Source organism: Oncorhynchus clarkii, chromosome 7 (assembly GCF_045791955.1).
Source record: "Oncorhynchus clarkii lewisi isolate Uvic-CL-2024 chromosome 7, UVic_Ocla_1.0, whole genome shotgun sequence".
In the NCBI taxonomy this organism is placed as follows: Eukaryota; Metazoa; Chordata; class Actinopteri; order Salmoniformes; family Salmonidae; genus Oncorhynchus; species Oncorhynchus clarkii.
In genome coordinates, this window is record NC_092153.1 from 35922504 (window position 1) to 35945109 (window position 22606).

At 41.3% G+C, this 22606-nt stretch overlaps 3 protein-coding genes and 1 long non-coding RNA gene across 4 annotated transcripts in view; 2 read left to right on the top strand and 2 right to left on the bottom strand.

Moving 5' to 3' along the window:
• LOC139413234 (mitogen-activated protein kinase 14A-like) overlaps positions 1-10607 on the bottom strand; it is a 43182-nt gene extending 32575 nt beyond the window's left edge. Inside the window, exon 1 of the mRNA XM_071160374.1 lies at positions 10125-10607. Coding sequence (XP_071016475.1) covers positions 10125-10243 — 119 coding nt within the window. The 5' untranslated portion in view covers positions 10244-10607. The remainder of the gene's footprint in view (positions 1-10124) is intronic.
• A 3041-nt stretch (positions 10608-13648) lies between these two features.
• Positions 13649-16141, top strand: LOC139413235 (protein kish-B-like). Its single transcript, XM_071160375.1, has 3 exons — positions 13649-13783; positions 14428-14559; positions 14846-16141. The coding sequence occupies exons 1-3, from the start codon at positions 13774-13776 to the stop codon at positions 14926-14928; spliced, it is 225 nt and encodes a 74-aa protein (XP_071016476.1). The 5' UTR covers positions 13649-13773; the 3' UTR covers positions 14929-16141.
• A 946-nt stretch (positions 16142-17087) lies between these two features.
• LOC139414205 (uncharacterized) lies at positions 17088-18259 on the top strand. Its single transcript, XR_011634868.1, has 3 exons — positions 17088-17354; positions 17521-17558; positions 18138-18259. It is a non-coding gene; the product is annotated as an uncharacterized lncRNA (long non-coding RNA).
• A 143-nt stretch (positions 18260-18402) lies between these two features.
• LOC139414204 (beta-1,3-galactosyltransferase 6-like) lies at positions 18403-22203 on the bottom strand. The gene is made up of 3 exons (XM_071162093.1): positions 21900-22203; positions 21071-21620; positions 18403-20895 (listed from the first exon to the last, which is right to left on the bottom strand). The coding sequence occupies exons 2-3, from the start codon at positions 21608-21610 to the stop codon at positions 20416-20418; spliced, it is 1020 nt and encodes a 339-aa protein (XP_071018194.1). The 5' UTR covers positions 21611-21620; positions 21900-22203; the 3' UTR covers positions 18403-20415.
• Positions 22204-22606: the final 403 nt, after the last annotated feature.

Genomic DNA, 22606 nt, shown 5'->3' on the forward strand with positions numbered 1-22606 from the left:
TGTCATGCTGGAGGGTCATGTCAGGATGAGCCTGCAGGAAGGGTACCACATGGAGGAGGATGTCTTCCCTGTAATGCACAGCGTTGAGATTGCCTGCACTGACAGCAAGCTCAGTCTGATGATGCTCTGACACACCGCCCCAGACAATGACGGACCCTCCACATCGATCCCGCTCCAGAGTACAGGCCTCGGTGTAACGCTAATTTCTTCGACGATAAACGCAAAGCTGACGATCACCCCTGGTGAGACAAAACCGTGACTAGTCAGTAAAGAGCACTTTTTGCCAGTCCTGTCTGGTCCAGCGATGGTGGGTTTGTGCCCATAGGCGACATTGTTGCCGGTGATGTCTGGTGAGGACCTGCCTTACAACAGGCCTACAAACCCTCAGTCCAGCCTCTCTTAGCCTAGTGCGGACAGTCTGAGCACTGATGGAGGGATTGTTCGTTCCTGGTGTAACTCGGGCAGTTATTGTTGTTGCCATCCTGTACCTGTCCCGCAGGTGTGCTGTTCGGATGTACCGATCCTGTGCAGGTGTTGTTACACATGGCCTGCCACTGCGAGGGCGATCAGCTGTCCGTCCTGTCTCCCTGTAGCGTTGTCTTAGGCGTCTCAGTACAGACATTGCAATTTATTGCCCTGGCCACATCTGCAGTCCTCATGCCTCCTTGCAGCATGCCTAAGGCACGTTCACGCAGATGCGCAGTGACCCTGGGCATCTTTCTTTTGGTGTTTTTCAGAGTCAGTAGAAAGGCCTCTTTAGTGTCCTTAGTTTTCATAACTGTGATCTTAATTGCTTACCGTCTGTAAGCTGTTAGTGTCTTAACGACCGTTCCACAGGTGCATGTTCATTAATTGTTTATGGCTCATTGAACAAGCATGGGAAACAGTGTTTAAACCCTTTACAATGAGGATCTGTGAAGTTATTTGGATTTTTACAAATTATCTTTGAAAGACAGGGTCCTGAAAAAGGGATGTTGCTTTTTTTTGCTGAGTATGTTTGCTCTGACTAAGTACATTTAGCTAGCTAACTAGCGGTTAGCATTAACGGCTAACACAATTTATTTTAGCCACAACTTACTGAGAAGACAAACTAGCTGTTTGCAGACAGTAAGATACAAAAACTAATAGTGTAATTATAGACCTCTTGTGGATTTATATTAAGAAGCAAAATGGAAAGCAGCATCCGTGTTACCAACACCTTGTTGCATCTTCAGAATTGACCATGCAGATTGCAAGTGGTTGTGACTCCTGGTCGAGCAGAAAAACTGCTCTCCTTGTGTGTGGAAGAAGAGAGACGAGTCAAGTAGCATAAAAACTGACATTTACATGCGGCGGAGTGGTTTAACATATTTAACAAATCAAACATTGAAATACTGTTATACAAGGTCAAGTAAAAACCCAAACCGGTCTGTGCATAAATACAGGTATTTAGTACAATACGGTACTAAAATACCAGCATTAATAAACAGCACTAGCCTAAAACAGACCTACTAAACATATTATAATTCACACAGGTACTACTGATTTGATGGCAATGAGAGGGTGCGTAGCTCCTGCAATGCAGCAAGTGGCAGCCAGAGAGCAGCACGGAGATTCCCTAAAACCAAAATCACTATGTCCACCCTGTTGCCATGTGGAGATGTGCCCCTCCCACATTATTCAGACCAACAATGCAGCACTTTAAGTATTTGTAAAATTATTCTTGACAAAATGTTGACAAACATGCAGCTGCTAAAAAAACTCACTGAGAACTGTTAGAGCCCCCTGGATCGATGATGATTTAAAAAATTGCATGGTTCAAAGGATGAAGAAAAAAAAGTGCAAAGTGGCAAAAAAAAAATCAGGCTGCTCAGTCAAATCAACATAGTCAATTGAAAAATTGTGACAAAAAAAAAAAAAAAATCTATAATAATAATAACCAAAACAATATAAATGGGAAAAACTTGAGCACCTTATACTATGGGCAGAAAATCATTTAATCTCCATCATTCGAAGTTGAAGTTGAAGTTGATGCGTCTTTTATAACAAAACCTATTGATAGAGCCAATCATTTAAATTAATATTTCACTGGTTAAGTGGACAAACAGAAGTGAAATGACAACATTGACCAATGAACCATTATATTTGATTATTTAAGATCTAATAATGAAAGAGAAGGATTGCCGTATTGAATTTGGGTGGAAGAGGTGGAAAAACAGTTGTTATCCATCAATAATGATAAGCCACCTGGTATAGACAACCTAGTTGGGAAGTTATTGAGAATGGTAGCGGACTGTATTGCCACCCCATTTGCCATATATTTAACCAAAGCCTAAAAGATTGTGTGTGTCCACAGGAGCGGAAGGAAGCGAAAGTAATTCCACTACCTAAAAATAGTAAAGCACCCTTTGCTGGCTCTAACAGCAGCTCAAATCAGTAAAGCTGACTGTTCTTAGTAAACTGATGGAGAGAATTGTGTTTGAACAAATACAAGGGCATTTTTTAAAGAACAAGTTAGTTACTGACTTTCAGCATGCATATAGGGAAGGGCACTCAACTTGTACTGCACTGACTTAGATGACTGATGATTGGCTAAAATAAATGGATAATCAGATGATAGTTGGAGCTGTATTGTTAGATTTGGTGCAGCTTTTGATACTATTGATCATCACTTATTATTGAAAAAAATACTTGTTATGGCTTTACATCACCCGTCATCACATGGTTGGAGAGTTATTTATCCAATTGAACTCAGAGAGTATTATTCAATGGAAGCTTCTCTAACATCAGAAATGTACAGTACGGTATTCCCCAGGGCAATTGCCTTGGGCCATTACTCTTCTTTACAAATTATTTGCCACTTGTCTTACAAGCTAAAATGGCTATATATGCTGATGATTGCACACTACACATCAGCACTTAGAGCCAGTGAGCTCACTGAAACTCTTAGCAAGGAGTTACAGTCAGTGTTAGAATGAGCAATGAACAATAAACTGGCCTTAAATACATCTAAAACTAAAAGCATTACATTTGGCTCAAAGCATAACTCTTAGACCTAAACCTCAACTGGAGTTGTGTATAAAAGGTGTGACCATGGAACAAGTTGAAGAATCTGAACACCTAGAAGTAACACTGGCTGTTCAGTTAATATGGTCAAGTCATATTGACAAAGTTGTTGTGAAGATGGGGAGAGGCATGGCTGTTATAAAATGATGTTATGCGTTGTTTTTTTTAACACACCTGTACTAGTTGTTCAGGCTTTGATCACAACTTGATTAATGCCCGGTAATATGATCAGGTGCAGCAAAGTAAGGCCAAAGAAAGCCGCAGCGGGCTCAAAACAAAGCAACACGCCTTGCCCTTAACCGCACACACAGAACTAACAACAACATGCATGATAGTCTTTCATGGTCGAGAAGAAATTGACTGCTTCCCTTCTAGTCTTTTTAAGGAACATTTGTGTGTTGAAAATGCCTAACCAGTTGTATAGTCTATTTGCATACACTTCAGGCATACATACCCCACTAGACCCGCCACGATCGGTTTCTTCACAGTACCCAAACCAAAAACAGATTTAATGCGTCACATTATATATGTCATCGTATATATATGTCATGTCATTGTGGAATGCTCTGACACCAGCAAACAGCTAGTTTAGCTTAAAAAACAAAAATATATTGTATCACAGTGCCTCTCCTCTTTCTAAAGACCTAATTTAACTGTACTGTATATAAGAATATGTACAGTACCAGTCAAATGTTTAGACACACCTACTCATTCAAGGGTTTTTCTTTATTTTCTACATTGTAGAATAATAGTGAATATATCAAACTATGAAATAACACATATGGAATCATGTAGTAACCAAAAAGTGTTAAACAAATCAAAACCCTTGAATGAGTAGGTGTGTCCAAACTTGACTGGTACTGTATATATGAAGTGTGTAAATATAATTTGTTGTCTTCCCTATATTTACACTTTTTAAAATTGTATAATTATTTAATGTATTATTATCTTATGTTATTCTTGTCTATTACTGTTCTGTACTTTGTAATGTATTTGTACATTTTATGTGGGCCATAAGAGTAGCTGCTGCATGTGCAGTAGCTAATGGGATCCTGATAAACTAAACTACTACGTGTAGAATTTGCCCTCCAAACACCAAGGAATAAGGAAGCAAGTTCCTACGAAGTCAGATAAGTATAGAAGCTGGTTTCCCCTCAGAGTAAACTTGTTACCACAACTACATATGGTCTTATCAAAGAAGGCAAACTTTTCCGTGGTCATCTTAGTACCATTGTTTTGTTATGTATTATAAATGCATTTGTGTAAGCTTGGCTTAGTGGCTGGCTCTGAGGGCACTGCATACCATAGCACTCCCCACTGTACCAACACCAGCAAACTACTCTAATGAGGCTGAAGCCATATCTGTTTACACATTTGTTTTTATAAACTTCATATTTAACCAATTATTAACTGTCTATGAACTACCTTCAATAAAACATTTACAAAACCTCTTAAAATGTCTTAAAGTAAAGTCTTACCAATATATATTATTAATAACTCTGAACACTCTTTGCATAAACACTCTTAGCATGGAACTCCTGGATGGCTTCCACATTCTAAGAACCAATTCTAGGAACAGAGCAGGAATAGAGTGAGGTCTGTGATGGGAGTGGTTTTCTCAAAAAGGCTTGGAATGACAGATGGGGTAGAATCTAGAATCCCTAACATGGTGGTTTACAATCCTTTATTAGGCAGAGTTCACACTGAGGACTGGGAGGGAGGGACCGCCTGGTGGCAGGAACAAATACATACGTTAACTTGAAACCGACTGGCTGAAAGGTTGGCATCCCAGCTTGTCTTTCTTTGCAGTCCTGCTGGGCATATGATAAGATCCATTCGCCGTATCAGGAACCACTTTAAATGCTAGACATTTCTCCAGGCGATGTGAGATCTGATCATCCGAGTAGCGGTACTGCAAAAAAATTAAACCAAGAAACGCAGCCACTGATTGACTGACTTCCCTGAACAACGGTCTGACTGGCCTGACTGGCCGGGCAACCAACTGACTGACTGCAGACAGGACTACAGGAACTGACTCATGGAATAGCCAAGACAACTGGAAGGACGGACTGTGTCCCAAATGGCACCCTATTCCCTACAAAGCGCACTACTTGACCATGTGGCTCTGGTCAAAAGTAGTGCACCATCTATAGTGCCATTTCAGGCACATATCTAGTCTATTAATACCCCACTACTCTTCCATTATACAGTACTGCACTGCCACGCTCTCTCAACGTTGCTTTTCTCTCAACATTGTCAACGCACTCTCAAAGTATGTTTCACTGCACCGCCCAAGAAGGTACAGTACTTAGGCCTATAGAGTATACTCTGAGAGCACTGAGCAGTGTAGTCCTATGACAACGTTTTAGCTCACGCCTGCCAGCACTATAAGTCTAATTTAGCCTAGTGCAGTGTTCCACAATTTACTGCAACTGCACTGTCCAGGAGACCAGTGAGACGCAGCAGCTCATCAATATTTGGCTATAATACAGAGACAGAAGTTCAGAGCTTTCAACCGCTGACACTAACTTAACATTAACCCTTACCGCTACCCTTACCACTAACCCTAAACGCAAATTAAAGTACAAATAGCTCATATATTTTCTGCTCACTTTCTGATGATCAGTGGTATAAAGTACTTAAGTAATACTTTAAGTAAAAAATAATTTAAGTAGTTTTTTGGGGTAACTTTTACTTTACTAAATTACTAAACAAAATAAGGTACTTTTTACACAATTTCCCCTGACACCCTGACATTACATTTTGTATGGCTAGCAGGAAAGTGGAAAATGGTCAAATTCATGCACTTATCAAGAGAACAACCCTGGTCATCCCTATTTCCTCTGATCTGGCAGACTCACTAAACACAAATTCTTCAATTGTAAATCATGTCTGAGTGTTGGAGTTTGCCCCTTGATATCCGTTAAAAAAAACTCAAAAACAACGATGCTGTCTGGTTTTCTTAATATAAGGAATTTGAAATTATTTAAACTTGTAGACTTTTACTCAAGTAGTATTTTACTGGGTGACTTCCACTTTTACTTGAGTAATTTTCTATTAAAAGGGTATCTTTACTTTTACTCAAGTAGGACAATTGGATACTTTTTCCACCACTGCTGATGATATTGCCATTGTCACCTTTGTCCTTTCTAGCATGGCCATCTAGTGACAAAAGGATCAATTCATCACTTTCCAACTGAAAGCAAAATGATGCATCAACAGCTGCTACTGTACAAAACAACTTAACAGTGAGACACACACTTAGCATGTCCAGAAGAATAACTATTCTCACAGGACAGGAGCGGCTGTGTTATAATTACATTATAATGAAGTCTTCTTGTCAAAGGGACCTTGAGGAGACTACAGCAGGATGACTCAATCGAAACAGAGCTGAAGAGACTAGGCTACCTAATCTCGCAGTTATGACTCATCAGTGTACACACACAATGGGAAAAGATGACATCATTCCAGGCTCATCACCGGCAGGGCAGCAGATGCCTATAGAATAGAACGCTCATTACTCTGACTGGGGAGGTGGGGCTGCTTTCTGCCCGGCAACCACGTGACTTTCTATCCGTCACACTGCCTGCTGGCCTGGGTTAGAGTGCGCTACTAGAACATGCAGGGATGTAAAGGGAGCAAGGGGCTATTGGGCACAAGGTGATGTAACTAGAAACTTCCGTACAGTTTTAGTCACTTTCTGATTACATTCAGATGTAAGCTTAAAGTTCAAGCAACATCATGTGGGGCCATTGGAATACCTACATACATAAAATATTTTTCATTCAGTAGCCTAATCATGACCATGCATGCCAAAGACGTCACATTATGCCACATTTTGATTTGGGATGGGCACAATAACCATACACATTCGGGTTTCTACAACTGACAGATGATGCATTAACGTTGTTGTATATGTGCTGTTTAGTTGAGAGGCAGTAGTGAATAGGCGACTGAAGTCTTTCGTCTTGACTGTTAAATTCTCGTAAATGAAAAAGCTAGCTAATCTATTTTTGTATACAGGATGATGTTCACCAGGAAAACCATCCCGGGAGGCACATTTTATTTTCTATCTGCACAAAAACAAAGATAATCTGATGTTTGAAAGACAGTCAGACCCAAGTCACTCAGAAGAGTTCGTAGCACAGCAATCTGGTTACAGTAACCTCATTTTTACACTGACTGACACTTCGTAGGCAGCTATCGTAAAATGCTGAGAAGCAAATTATCCCCTGGCCTGATTTTGTGATTTGAAACATTGCAGATTGCTACACTCTGCAAAAGTTCATAAAAAAATATTGTATTTGTCACATAACATCTGCTAAACATGTGTATCGCGGGTGTAGCGAAATGCTTGTGTTTCTAGCTCCAACAAGAGTGTGCAAAGCTGTCATCAAGGCAAAGGGTGGCTACTTTGAAGAATCTCAAGTTTAAAATATATTTTTTGACTTGTTGACCTTTTTGACCTTTTTTTGGTTACTACATGATTCCATGTGTTATTTAATAGTTGATGTCGTCACTATCATTCTACAATGCAGAAAATAGTAAAAAAATAAATAAAATAAAAAACACTTCAATGAGTAGGTGTCCAAACTTTTGACTGGTACTGTGCATGTAAACTCAGCAAAAAAAGAAACGTCCTCTCCATGTCAACTGAGTTTATTTTTCACCAAACTGAACATGTGTAAATATTTGTATTTACATAACAAGATTCAACAACAGACATAAACTGAACAAGTTCCACAGACATGTGACTAACAGAAATGGAATAATGTGTCCCTGAACAAAGGGGGGGGGGGCAAATCAAAAGTAACAGTCAGTATCTGGTGTGCCCACCAGCTGCATTAGAAAGGGCAGTGCATCTCCTCCTCATGGACGACACCAGATTTGCCAGTTCTTCCTTTGCCGCTCTTCCACCAAGGCACCTGCAAGTTCCGGGCTCTTCGCTGGCCATGGCAGAACACGGTCTTGCACGCGCAGAACGAGCAGTATGGCTGGTGGCGTTGTCATGCTGGAGGGTCATGTCAGGATGAGCCTGCAGGAAGGGTACCACATGAGGGAGGAGGATGTCTTTCCTGTAATGCATAGCGTTGAGATTGCCTGCAATGACAACAAGTTCAGTCCGATGATGCTGTGACACACCGCCCCAGACCATGACGGACCCTCCACATCCAAATCGATCCCGCTCCAGAGTACAGGCCTTGGTGTAACGCTCATTTCTTCGACGATAAACGCAAATCCGACCATCACCCCTGGTGAAACAAAACCGCGACTCGTCAGTAAAGAGCACTTTTTGCCAGTCCTGTCTGGTCCAGCGACGGTGGGTTTGTGCCCATAGGTGACGTTGTTGCCGGTGATGTCTGGTGAGGACCTGCCTTATACAACAGGCCTTACAAGCCCTCAGTCCAGCCTCTCTCAGCCTGTTGCGGACCGTCTGAGCACTGATGGAAGGATTGTGTATTCCTGGTGTAACTCGGGCAGTTGTTGTTGCCATCCTGTACCTGTCCCGCCCGCAGGTGTGCTGTTCGGATGTACCGATCCTGTGCAGGTGATGTTACATGTGGTCTGCCACTGCGAGGACGATCAGCTGTCCGTCCTGTCTCCATGTAGCGCTGTCTTAGGCGTCTCACAATAAGGACATTGCAATTTATTTCCCTGGCCACATCTGCAGTCCTCATGCCTCCTTCAGCATGCCTAAGGCACGTTCACGCAGATGAGCAGTGACCTGGGCATCTTTCTTTTGGTGTTTTTCCAGAATCTGTAGAAAGGCCTCTTTAATGTCCTAAGTTTTCATAACTGTGACCTTAATTGCCTACCGTCTGTAAGCTTTTAGTGTCTTAACGACCATTGTTTATGGTTCATTGAACAAGTATGGGGAACAGTGTTTAAACCCTTTACACTTTTTACGAATTATCTTTGAAAGACAGGGTCCTGAAAAATGGGTGTTTCTTTTTTTTCCTGAGTTTATGTATGTATGCATGTACACACACTACTGTTCAAAAGTTTGGGGTCACTTAGATATGTCCTTGTTTTTGAAAGAAAAGCAATTTTTTTTGTCCATTAAAAAAAACATCAAATAGATCAGAAATACAGTGTAGATTTTGCTAAATGTTGTAAATTACTATTGTAGCTGGAAATAAAGATTTTTTTATGGAATATCTATTTAGGCATACAGAGGCCCATTATCAGCAACCATCACTCCTGTGTTCCAATCGCACGTTGTGTTAGCTAATCCAAGTTTATCATTTCAAAAGGCTAATTGATCATTAGAAAACCCTTTTGCAATTATGTTAGCACAGCTGAAAACTGTTGTTCTGATTAAAGATGCAATAAACTGGTCTTCTTTAGACTAGTTGAGTATCTGGAGTATCAGCATTTGTGGATTCGATTACAGGCTCAAAATGGCCAGAAACAAAGACCTTTCTTCTGAAACTTGTCAGTCTATTCTTGTTCTGAGAAATGAAGGATATTCCAAGTGAGAAATTGCCAAGAAACTGATGATCTCGTACAACGCTGTGTACCGTGTTATTTTTTTCATTTCACTTCACCAATTTGGACTCATTTCATTACATGAAATCCAAATAAAAATACATTTAAATTAGAGGCTGTAATGCAACATAATAGGAAAAACGCCAAGAGGGATGAATACTTTTGCAAGGCACTGTAAGTCATGGCAAAATGTGTAGAATTGCAGGAAATTAACTTTAAAAATTCAATTTCTCTCTGCTGACAAGGGGTCACTAAAAATGTTTTGCTACAAGGTGGGAGCCCCCAACAAAATCTTACTTACGCCCCTAAAAGGCTCGAGTGCGTAGTAATTTAACCTTTTTTAAACTGATATGAAAATTATGTTCCTTATCTCTCCAAAACCGTACCGCAAGGGAAACCAAACCTTCGTCAAAATATGTATACCGTCAATAGGGGCATAAGCATTTCGCGTCTATGAACGGGGTAACTCTATAGTAGATCTAGTTTATATACTTGTAATATGGATGGAATATATTTCGTAAAGCGGAGCAGAGTTCACTAAGCAGGCTCTAGTTCTCGTAGATATAGTTGATTACTGGAAAGGTACCTACCAGACGGACCCGTAGGCTCCCGAGCCGACCGGGGACAGGGTCTGGTACCGCTCCGGGACCTCCCATATCGTCTTGTTGAGCTCCTGTCGGTAGAAAGTGGGTCTCTCCTTGTGAAACATTCCCTGCAGAATGCAGACAAACAAGCCCGTCGTAACTTCGGTTTCCTCGTTTGCGTGGTACTAGTGATGCAGGTGGTGCCTAAAACAACGATAACTATTGTTGACGCAACCAATAGACGAATTTGGTCTCGCGCATTCCGGACCGTGCAAACTTAATCCAGTGCACTACATGAGAATAGCAGAGCCTGAACACAGTGAGCTATGACTGAACAGCAGAGCCCGAAACTCAGTGAGCTATGATTGATTTATCCTCTCTGCAGATTGCGATCCTGTTCATGGGTACGTTCAGCGGATCACTTTTGTCAAGTCGACTTTCAAAATGCATTGCATTAAGTGGTTAAAAATTGTCCGATTTGCGCCTACATGTGGACAGCATGAATTTCACAAAAATTATGCGATCAAAGGTCATGACGTTTTGACTGCAGTCAACTGCAAGTTTTTGCAGTTGCTCTTCACCATAGAGAATAATAGAGTCCTCTAGTGGCCAAAGGGACGCTTTGGCATTGTCAGCCCCATTTTTGTTTTATTTAACCTTTATTTAACGAGGCAAGTCGGAACAAATTCGTATTTACAATGACGGCCTACATTGAGGGCTTCCACCATGCTTCTGCCATTTTAAAGTATATATACAAAAAGTAAATATATACAAATATAAAAAGATAGAGGACTTATCTCTATGCTCTTCACCAACTTCATCCTGAAGCCAGCCCTGCATTATTAATTAACCAACGTTGCTGCCATTCATGTCGAACAGTGGATATATACAAATAATGGTGATATTTGGGTTTCTCTCTCACTAATTGAATGCACAATGTAAAACACTTTTATAAACAATTGCAACACTGCCATGTTGAAAAACCACATTAGTGTCTGACTGCGGCTGTCACCGCTGCACCTTCCCCAACTTTACTCCTCGAAATTTGTCTACTGTCGTTTGCTTCAGCCACTCAAACGAGCCCCTTGACTGTGTTGAGAGGGACCGTGAACTGGGTGTAATCATTAGTCCAAACATTTGGAAAAAAAATACGTTTTTCTATTGAACAAACTCAAGTAGGGCCCTACCCGTTTTGTTCAGGTTGCTTCCGTTTAAGAAACGTTTTGCAACAGAATCGGTTTTAATAAGCCCCTGAAGTGCTACCCCGTCCCTGTTCACACATCTCGCGTGATTTGAGTTTTGCCAATAGGGAAATCCCACTGAAATATGTAGTAATTCCTAATGTCCTTTGCCTTTTACTGTAGGCTACATGTTGAAATCAAAGACAGGTTTAAAAACTGTGTTGAAATGTTGAAAAAAAATATGTATGCAATAGTGATTGACCCGTTGGGCTTATTTAACATATCACAGTGGTATGATGGCCTTACTATCTTGATGTTTCCCCAATATTTTGAATTGCCATCTGGACGAGCCTGCTGCATACATTTTTACTTGCAGTAATCATAGGCCTAGCTGTTAGTTTAATTAGGTTGCAGCTAACGATTAGCATACGCATGCTATACATTTATATCAAAGACACTCATTACACCCTATTTGTTTAGCTTTATATACAGTATGTAGAAAATCCACACATTTCCTGACTGACATTTCCACCAATCACCCCCATTTCCAGGTTTCTACAGGGGCTGTATGTCCTCCTAGCCTCATACAAACTATCTTAATCTCGCTAGCTCACATTCCATTTCGCTACACGGATAGAGCAAAACAGAATTTGAGCTTGCAAGATCAAGATGGTTCGTACGAGGCTAACGTCCTCCCCCAACACACCTTAATTAGGCTCGCGTGCTTCCAATTAGTGATGGGAAGTTTGCTCTTTTTACTGACTCAGATCTTTTCAACTCGTTCAGTCAAAAGAACAAAACGTTCGACTCATTTCTTTAATTTGATTCAGTAATGCTCAGAGCACGCAGGACCCCCTACTGGCGAACGATGAATTAAAAAACTTGAACGAATTCTACAAGCCTCTTGTTAGCCATAAGGGGCTTATTGGAGCTGTCATTTGTGAATGAGAATCATAAAAGTGTGCTTCAAACAATGTACATTTCTGATCTCTAGGCATAGCCTACAAATAAGACTATTTATTGATACGTTTCAAACAAGGTCTAAGGCCACAACCGGACTAGAATGTGAACGACTCTTGGCGGAATGCAATTGCTTGACTGCCACCAGGGAGATTAGCACAATATTGTTTGCAAACTGCAGCCCCCCAAACGATTCGTACTAGAGTTCGAGTTGAGCTGTGTAGGCCATGTTTTGGTTCTACAAAGCTGTGTCCATCGATAATAATCAATTCATTGCATTAATTATTGCACCATGCGATCAATTATCAGTTATAAACATGTCTTTTTCTTCTCTACGTTGCCTGCAGCATGATTTATTTTTCTGTGCGCATAGTTGGTCGGATAGACAGTGGGTCAGAGCAAGTGCTGTATCCTGAGCCACTGAGCCTGAGGAGCGCATATTAATGCTGCTGTAGAATTCATTGCAGCCACAAGGTCAAACTAACGGACAAAAAATAACAAGTCACTAGGAAAAACGCATCAAATCGTTTGCGAACTGCACATCACTACTTCCAATCAATCAGTCTGGCAACCTCATAGACTAGAAGCATGTAGTGTTTGAACATGATGAATGTGTAATATAGTTCATAGTCCTTACCTTCTGAAGTTCATCCCCTGTTTCACCTGGATGCATTATTGCTTAAAAATCATCCATCCATCTTTATGGGTTCTACTAAGCTAAGATATGGAAAAACAGAGAAAAAAAATGTTTCATAAGGAATAAGGTTTGGAAGTGTCTGTCCTATATCTAGGAGATATAAGAAAGATGAGGACTTCCATTCATTTTTTTAACAGGTACCAGGTTACCTTCATACCAGTCCTACTGGGCTTTGTGAGAGTCTCATCTTTCCATAGAGGGGTCATATTAGTTAGTAGGCCAAAACGTCCACCACATATGTGGAAGGCCGACATAGGCTGATTAAGTGGATTGAGACGCAGCCCATGCAACAAAACAGATATCTCTAGCTTAAACTGACAGATTTTTATGGGTGCAACAATAGTTAGTCAACTGAGAACTGAGATCCTAGTGTTCTTACAGACACTCCACTGTGAAGCTCCATAACCTTCCAATATTTTTCAATATACTGTATCTCTCCTTGATACACAATTGGCTGGGACAAAGATCACCTGACCAACTTTGATTTTGGTGTGAATTGTCCCTTTCATGTGGAGGATACCGTAGATTAAAAATACAAACATTTAAACATTTAAGAAAAATACATTACTAACCCAGTTTGTCCACAGAGTTTCTAAACCATCTTTGGTTTGGCTTTGTTACTCACAGTATCTGAGTTCCATTGCTCTGTCCTGATGAACCCGGATATGTCATTTGTTTTCCATCCATTAGTTGTCGCTCGATTGGTCATGCTGGCTGCTGACTAACACAGGGAAGGAGGACAACATTTGACAACAACATGGACCTTTGAAAATAACTGAGACTTCAACACAGTCTTGGACAACAGCAAACTGCAAACATGACAAATGGTAAGTTGGATGTGACGTTTTTTAGGTCATCTTACAGGAGATGCACTGTTTTCAAAGTAAAGAAGCAGACGTTAGCGATATACTGTAGCTTTAGTTAGCTAGCTCTCCCTTTGTGATTCGATTAATAATCATTGTGCCAGCTACTTTGCTAGCTAGCTACCATATGGTTCTGTAGACGTGGCTACAGACCGTACTGTAGCTAGCCAACATCAATTTTCTAACATTTTGATTTATGAACTGAAACGTGCATCGTCAATTTGCATTCTAATACGTCCATCTGGTAGCTAGCTATCTATGTTGTGACATGTTTGGTGGGACTTTTATAAATTACCTAGCTATTACTGGCATCAACCCTGCTTTTGTAATTGATGTTGACATAGCTAGGTATCTAGCACGCTAATCACACAGGTATCAAGTGTAGCCTAGCTGTCAAACTGGTTTCACTGGCAATGGTATTTTACCATTGCTGTAGACATCAAGAAGTGATTGTGTGCTAGCTTCAACAAGATACAATCTGTCAATCTATTGTTGTCAATAAAATATTCAAATATCCAAGGCAATGGTAGTTCATCATTGAAAATTGAACCACCATATCTCCAGATGTCATCTTCAGACCAAATTATGTTTTTTTCTCCTCTCCTCAGTGTACTCGTTGGATGGGATTGTGGTATTTGGAATTCTGTTCATCTGTACATGTGCATACCTCAAGAAGGTGCCTCGCCTCAACAGCTGGCTACTCTCAGAAAAGAAAGGTGTGTGGGGGGTGTTCTATAAAGGTAAGCCATCAATCAATCAAGTAGTAATTTCCATCTATGTAATAGAAGAATGGGATATAAATACTGGGTTTGTGTTTCTAACTACAGCCAAAAAGCTATGCTACAGTTTCATCATAGTCTGAAGCAGAGAGGTACTGTTTTTTCTCCCTCATTCCCCCATTCTATTTCCTCCCCTATCTGTCCATCCCTCCCCTCTCTGTATCTCTCTCCCCTGTGTATCCCTCCCTTCTGTCTTCCTTGGTCTCTTTTGCTCTCTCTCTCTCTCTCTCTCTCTTTCATCTCTCAGCTGCAGTGATTGGGACTAGACTGCACCATGCTGTGGCGATAACCTGTCTGACGATGGCATTGTACCTGGTCTCCTTAAAGTGACAGTGTCAGGCTGGGATGGACCAGATGGGACTAGGATGGACTGGAGTGGACCGGACATGGCCAGGCTTGGCTGGGCTGGATTGGCCTGTGCTGGTTTGCCACCCATGGACACTGTTTGGACAATGTGTGCCCAACACTCCCAATTGATTCACCCAGGACCTGTAAAGGATAAGGATAAGCCAATAGTGCCCCACATTAGGTAAATAAGATCCCTGTAGCTCACTGCACTCTTCTAAACCTGACATCATCCATCCCTGCATGACACAACTGTCATCCAGTTTACCCTGAGTTTCCTGTACAGATCTTATAGAACAGTGTTTCTATTCTTGAGGTGCACATTCTTTGTTCTAGCTCAACACTAACACATCTGATTCTACTGTTTAATTGCTCAACCAGTCACCAAGCCATTGAGTAGTTGAATCGGGTGTGTTAGCTCTGGGCTGAAACAAAACCGTGGTCCACCTGGAATGGATTAGGGATCACAGTGATAGAGATGTCAGCAGGCTAAGTAGTGTCAGCATGCTGATGTACTCAGCACGCTCATGTGTTGAGTAGTATCTTTATTTAATACTGTTGTTAGCAGAAATAGTTTTTTAATAATTTTTATTATCATCTAATTACCATTCTCAACGGTTTATTCTGGGGAAAGGACTGGTATTAAGGAATAGCCTAAAATAATGTGGAAAATATTAATTCCTGTTTAAAGTCAGACTTCGGTTGTATATATTTAGGGGGGAAAGTCAGTATAATAGATTTGAAAAAGCTGTTTTCTGTAGAGCACAATAGAGAAGAGCATCACATGCATTGTTGTTAAGTCTAAATATCTCTTTGTTTATTCAAAGGTATTTTTTTACGTTAAAGTGGTTGTACGTTGTCATGATTATCGTCACTATCATTTTTCAACAACCTGGAATAACCCTGGGCCATAGTTAAAAGCTATAAGGTCACATGTTCAGGTAAACTCTTGGTTCCTTGCCAAATTTTCACAAACAAAACTAATATAGGAGAAATGTCTTGGTGTCCAGCTTAACCTCTTATTTTCTTTCAACCTCTGTTCTTCTTTTTTTTGCTCTGTAATTTATGTATGATTTCCCTGTTTGGAAAAACCACTACAGATTTCTGCACCAGTGCTTTGTGACTGGCCCGCTGTATGTTGTGTGACAATAGCGCTCATCATCTTTGGGGAAAATAAATGTTTAAAAATTACTTAAAACACCTTAACCGTGCTGTATGTTACATTTTAGTGAAAGATGCAATGAGAACCTCTGTCAATGAAAGTGCGCAACTCATGACCACAGCTCAATAACATGTACATTGTGGCGTTGTCTTGATCTACAGTAAGTAGTAGATATATATATATATATATATATATATATAAAAAATTAAACCTTTATTTAACTAAGCAAGTCAGTTAAGAACAAATTCTTATTTACAATGACGGTCTACACCGGCCAAACCCGGACGACGCTGGGCCAATTGTGCACCACCCTATGGGAATCCCAATCACGGCTGTTTGTGATACAGCCTGGATTCAAACTAGGGTGACACCTCTAGTACTCAGATGCAGTGCCTTAGACCGCTGTGTCACTCGGGAGCCCATTGTTGGAGAGATAGCAACCCTTAAAGCACTCTTGTATGATAATGGTGGGTTAAATTGTGGATGAGGGTAGAATAGACTGACAATATCCCTTTTCATTGCTTTCACCATTATGTTTTGTATACTTTAGAAATTATTGTTAACTGGTGTTGATGACTGGGATTTCAAAAAAAGGTCCAATGAAAGATCTCCTTTGTTTCTTTCTGATTGTTTTACAGAATTATGTTCACACTCCTCAAACGAAACAAACCTAGGGCTTGATTCAATCCGTATCGCCGAAATTGCGCGTTATTGTGCGTTTGCAATTTAAAGGTCATTTCCGATTGAGCTGACATATGCAGCGTTTACCTGTGAATGCAGTCTCCGCAAACGCGGGAATATTACCTTATATAGGCCAGGGTTTCTCCAAGAATCTCAATATCCATATTTGGTTAACTCTCTTGAAATAGATGTTAACTGCTGTCTGCGTTCTCAGGTGGATAATTCCCCACCTGCTCTCTCTTGAGCTGAGCAGCTGTGACACCAGTTTCTCCTGCGGGAGGGAGAGTGGGAGGGAGCGACAATTAGACAGGGAATCAGATTTGACCTGCATAGAGCTGTAAGATGCACCTGTTCAACATAACACCACATTCACTTACACCGCTGCTGATTCAACTCCGAGTGATGGGATAGCTTGACCTGGAAACAAGACCAAGATTTTACTTTGGCGTGCATGTCTCTGTGTGTGCGAGAGCTTCTCCCTCAATCAAGATTCATCTCGAGAGAGCACAAGCTTCCCTCTTTCTTCAGAGCAGCAGTTCAGCTGTTATGTGACTATCCCTGCACACAGGTAAGGCAGTTTTTTTTGTGAAGTACATACAGTGAGTGTGTTTCAAGGAGAGTTATAAAGTTGACTTCACTATAAGATAAATGTTTTGACATCACTGCGAGAGATATTGTGATTTCCCTACTGTTGTGTGAATTCCTATATATTGCTTATCTTCCACTCTCAACAGGTGTTTACAGGAAATGGATATCAGAAGCCACAGGAGAGGTGAGTTCTTTATTGTGCATTTTGTTGGCAATAATATTTAATCTTGCCAAAGAGCATGAATAGTAATGGAAAACAATCATTTATTACCTTAAAGATGACTCGTACAATACCTCAATGAAGTGTCCTATTCCTTTCACCAGCAATTACTACATAATAACCATTTACTTTGTAATCTTCAGTAAATACTAAGGCAATTATGGTTAACAAAAAAATAGGGCTGTCAGAGTTAACCAGTCAACTTGAGTTAACCTTTTATGTAATTGTAGTGCAACATATTTTTTTGCCGTGAATAATCGTATTGTCTGAAAGCATTTTAAATACACTAAACATCATTTAGAGCTAAAAACAGTTGACGTTGAGGTTAAATAAAGTGTGCTTTATCAATGTGCCTGATTTTGGACCAAATCAAGACGAAAATGATTGTAATGATTTTCAATCTTAAATTACAGCTTACTTTTAAGCAAATTCTGAATTTGCAATAAATCGGGATTAATAACAGCAAATCCTACGATTAATCCGATTGCATTTATCGTTTGACAGCCCTATAAAAAATGTAACAATCTCCTCTTCCTCTGTCAGGGAGCTACGTCTGTCGAAAGGCCCATTTGTTCGTCTCTGTCTGTCAAGGGCCACGATGACATTATCCATGACCTCATCCATCCTGGAATCCGACCAATCCCGTCCTGGAATCTCCTCTACACCGTGACCACCAGTGCGAGCTGATGCTCAGTCACAGATGGTGGAAACAGTTAACAGTCAACACGACCAGGTTATAATGGGAGACCAGATTTAACTGTCATAATAGGCCGGCTGAGACAATGTTCTTATATAGCTTACAGTAGTAGAATAATACTCTTTATTCCTAAATTACAGATATACAGTACCAATAAGTATAGGTGTATACATATTGATATGAGTACCATCTCAGTTCCGGAAAACTGCCAAAACAGCTCTAAGTCTGCTGGCTTTTGTCTTAGTAACAAAGGTAGATGGCATTTTATTCCAACAAATAACTGCTTAATAAAGATTTTATTACAAAAATACACTTTTCAAAAGCATTTCAATGAAATGCTCAATAGGTCAAAATGTTTTAAACAAACAATGAGGAGAGGACAGTCATAGAATGTCTTTCAACATCTTTAATGGAAGCAGTTATTTTTTTCGTTTGTTGAAAAGTAACCAAATGCCAGCTGGAAAATTGCCAATACAGAAGCTCAGCTGAACACACACACGCAGCTCTGTTGGGCATCACTGGGCTTTGCAAATACGTCTACCAAACACAGACAGCAGGTGGGTTAAATCTCCCAGCAGAACAGAACAGGCTCTCAATAATCAGGGGAGAGGAGAGAGGCCAACATTATACATTTTTAACCTCAATACAACTCCAAACACCATCAAACTCTGAATGTATAATTTTGGGCCATTGTTCCTCATCAATAGGTAATAAGCACCATATTCATATCAAGATAATCACTTTCATCACATTCACCAATAGGTCCACTTTCACTCAAAGACAGACCCAGGAATTTGTAAATATAGACAAGAATGAGGTGGATGAAATTATACCTTGAAGACAGAATGAAGTGTGTCAGTTAGCAATGAGCTGTCGCCCACTCTATGATGTGGGCGTGCCCCAAGGTTCAATACTGGGGCTCCTTCTAATTCAGCCTGTACATTAATTATCTGCCTTCTGTCTGTACTTGGTCTGAAGTTCAAATGTATGCAGATGATATAGTGATATGTGCCTGCAAAGAGCAAACAAGCTGCACAAGAACTCACTACTGTAATGGTCCAGGTTACAAAGTGGCTCAGTGACTCATGTTTGCATCTCAATGTGACGAAAAAAAACAGTCTGCATGTTCTTCACAAAGAGGGCAACTGATGCTACTGAACCAGATGTCTATGTGTCAGGGGAGAAGCTCCAAGTGGTGTCCGATTTTAAGTACATTGGCATCATACTTGATTCCAAACTCTCTTTTAAAAAGCAAGTGAAAAAGGTAACTCAACCTAGCTATTTTCCGATTCATACGAAATTGTGACTACTGAGGTAGCAAAACTGTACTATGATACTCCCCCACTTAACATACTGCTTGACTAGTTGGGCCCAAGCTTGCTGTACAACATTGTGTGTGCAACTTCAAAAAAAACATGAAGACATTGCTCAAGGCCAATCACACTTGTGAACATAATCACTAGCTGTGTATGGCTGCTTTCCATGTTATTTGTAGCGTTTGAGGTGTGAAAACACTTTGTTGCTATTATGTATTTTGTTGCTTTTTGTGCTATTGCTCTGTCTGCATGCTACGTGTTGCTTGTCCTATGTTGCTCTGCGTGTGTTTACTGCTCAATGATTGTCTGTATTGTTATTGTTTTGAATAACCTGCCCAGGGACTGCGGTGGAAAATGAGCTAAAAATGGCTAAAATCGGCACTTTCACTGAAACGTTGATTATGGATATGTAAAAAATAAACAAACTTGGGTCTCTTTATTGTCCTACCAGTAAGGTGAATACCAGTTCCTTTAAGTACACTCACTCCCAACATGCTGTTAATAATAAATACATCGACTCCTGTCCTATTCTGTGGTACCAGTTTGCTTCATTTTAGTCCGTGAGGGCTCCAGAATAAATAAACAAGTAAACATATAAAAAGGGAACAGTGTTTTCCGCAGGTCTTTTCATAGGCGGGCTCCCATAACAGACACCTTCTATGGATGTCAACTGAAGGCAACAAATGTTTTAGTTGAGGACGGGCAACAGAACAAGAGGGGCGGTGGGGGACGACGGCAGAGCAAGGCTGAGGGAGAACACCATACTGCCTGGGGAAATATTGGTGAGGATGGACAGGGTCAGGGGTTATCAGGGTACTCCATCCTTCCTCTGGCAGCACTGGGATGGCGGGACGCTCCAGTCGTATACATAACTCAGTCTGAGTTTAACCTCTTCTTTACACAACCTCCCATCTCTCTGCAGTGTCTGCTGTTTCTCTAACATATCCTCCAGGCTCTGCTTGTGGGTCACCAGGTACTTATTACTACAGCCCCTTGACTTGAACTCCGTGTCGAAGCGTGGGTCGTGCGTCCGTTTGACGTCCACGGGGGCCAGCCAAGCCCCGAGTGACACGTCCTCGCTCTGCCACACCTTGAGGAAGGCAGCGTTGATGCGCACGTAGTGGATTAGGTCGCAGGAGAGCAGATAGCCTCCACCCAGGGCGTAGGGTAGGTAGTAGTCACACAGCTCCCAAGCCGACTCCCTCCACTTCGCTGCAGTTTTGACACGACCGCAGCCTGAGAAGAACCCCCAGTACAGCCGGCTGGGTTCTTTAGTCTTCAGCTCCTCCTTTAGATGAGAAGAGATGATGTTATTGTGTGTTTGCACAGAAATGTGTTTCTATCCATATCACACAATATAGAAACGTTTTAAAAAGGCAAAACTGTGAAGAAAATCACATAACATACAACACCCCAGGGCTGCGTACCAACACCAGGGACGCATCCCATATCAAAATACACACCTTCAAAAGGTCCAGGCGAGCGAAGGTGTCGTCATCTGCTTTTAAAACAAACTTAAAGTCTACATTGTGATCCAGCCAGGAGTACATGTGCAGCAGCTTCAGGGTCAGGTTCTCATACGAGTCCCGCAGCTCGGGGAGTAAGAGCAGGTCTTTGTGTCGGCCCTGCTCTGTGTTGAGGTTCTCCATATCCTCGGCCGGTAGACCCTCTGTTCCCACCACAAACATAGCTAGAACCTCCGGGTCCTTCTTAGTCAGCCATGTGCTGCGGATAATGCTCCGCCGCTCTGTGTACTTGGGTCCTGTGGTGATGAGGACCACAAGGAAGGCTGAGAGGTCTTTGGGGCGTGAGGGGGGCTTGGGGTGCTCTGCTCTGGGCCGGGAGTGGGCAGCGTGGGGTGCTAGGCCTGGAGGGTCAACCTGGCCCTGTTTCAGGGTCTCGGAGGTACACTTGGCGAGGAAGAGGACGACTACAGCAAATAGGCAGACTCCTGCAATTGCCAGAGCCGTCTTGTGACGACACAGGAGGCGAACCAGTTTCATGGTGGGGAGACTGAGAAGGGGAGAGAGAGATCTGTAAACAACATGTCTGTGAACAACAGCAGTCAATGAATGTCTCCCAGAGAAAGTAGCTAAAGAAGTAGACATTCTAGAGTTGATCAACTGTATTGAACAGCTAGCTATTAATCTGTGCTAACCAGACCACCAACAGCTTGCAACCTGGCTAACATTACCTGACCAATCTAATTCCAAGCGCCCGAGAGAAAGCATGCTTATTCAATCAAAATCAAAACAAGGGCCAAAACAAAGGAGGGAATATGGGCTACAGTACCTGACAGTGTCACAAAACGCTAGGTGTCGAATGCATTGATGACAGTTACCTCGGCATTGCTTCTGTCTGTAGCTAACACAAATGCGAAACGTTAGCAGACTGGCTAGCTCAACAGCTATCGAGGAACAATGATTTGCTGCTCACAATTCGCTTGCTAACAAACAACGCGAGCCATTTGGTTCAGTATAACTCCTTGAGCTCTTTGGTCGGTGGAAATGAATAAAATCGTTAACTGAAACAAACGAACAAATCATTGTGTGTAGCCTTTACGTTCATTTCGCCCCTGTTCACACGCAGTCAAATTATCTTTTTTTTTAAAATATCAAATAACAATACAATAGCAAATAAGCATAGGATATCACTACAAATATCCTTTCTTCTTATGAAACATAATAAAAATAAAAAAATATATAAAAATCACTAGACATGAATTGCCAGCATGGCTAATTCTAGGATTAGAAGCAAATATAGGGCCAAAGCCAGTAGGGGGGTCCGGGGGCATCCTCCCACGGGGAAAAAAAAGAGCAGAATTTCAACAGAAATGAACATTGAGAAATTAGAACATTTTCCAGTCAACATGGTGGGTTAGGGCCTATTCTATTTGAGAGTCGGGGAACTCGACATCGACTCGTACACAGGGGGCTTCATACTCTTCCCGAGTCCGGCAGAATCATATTACTCTCGGGTTCCGGCTAATGGTACTCGAG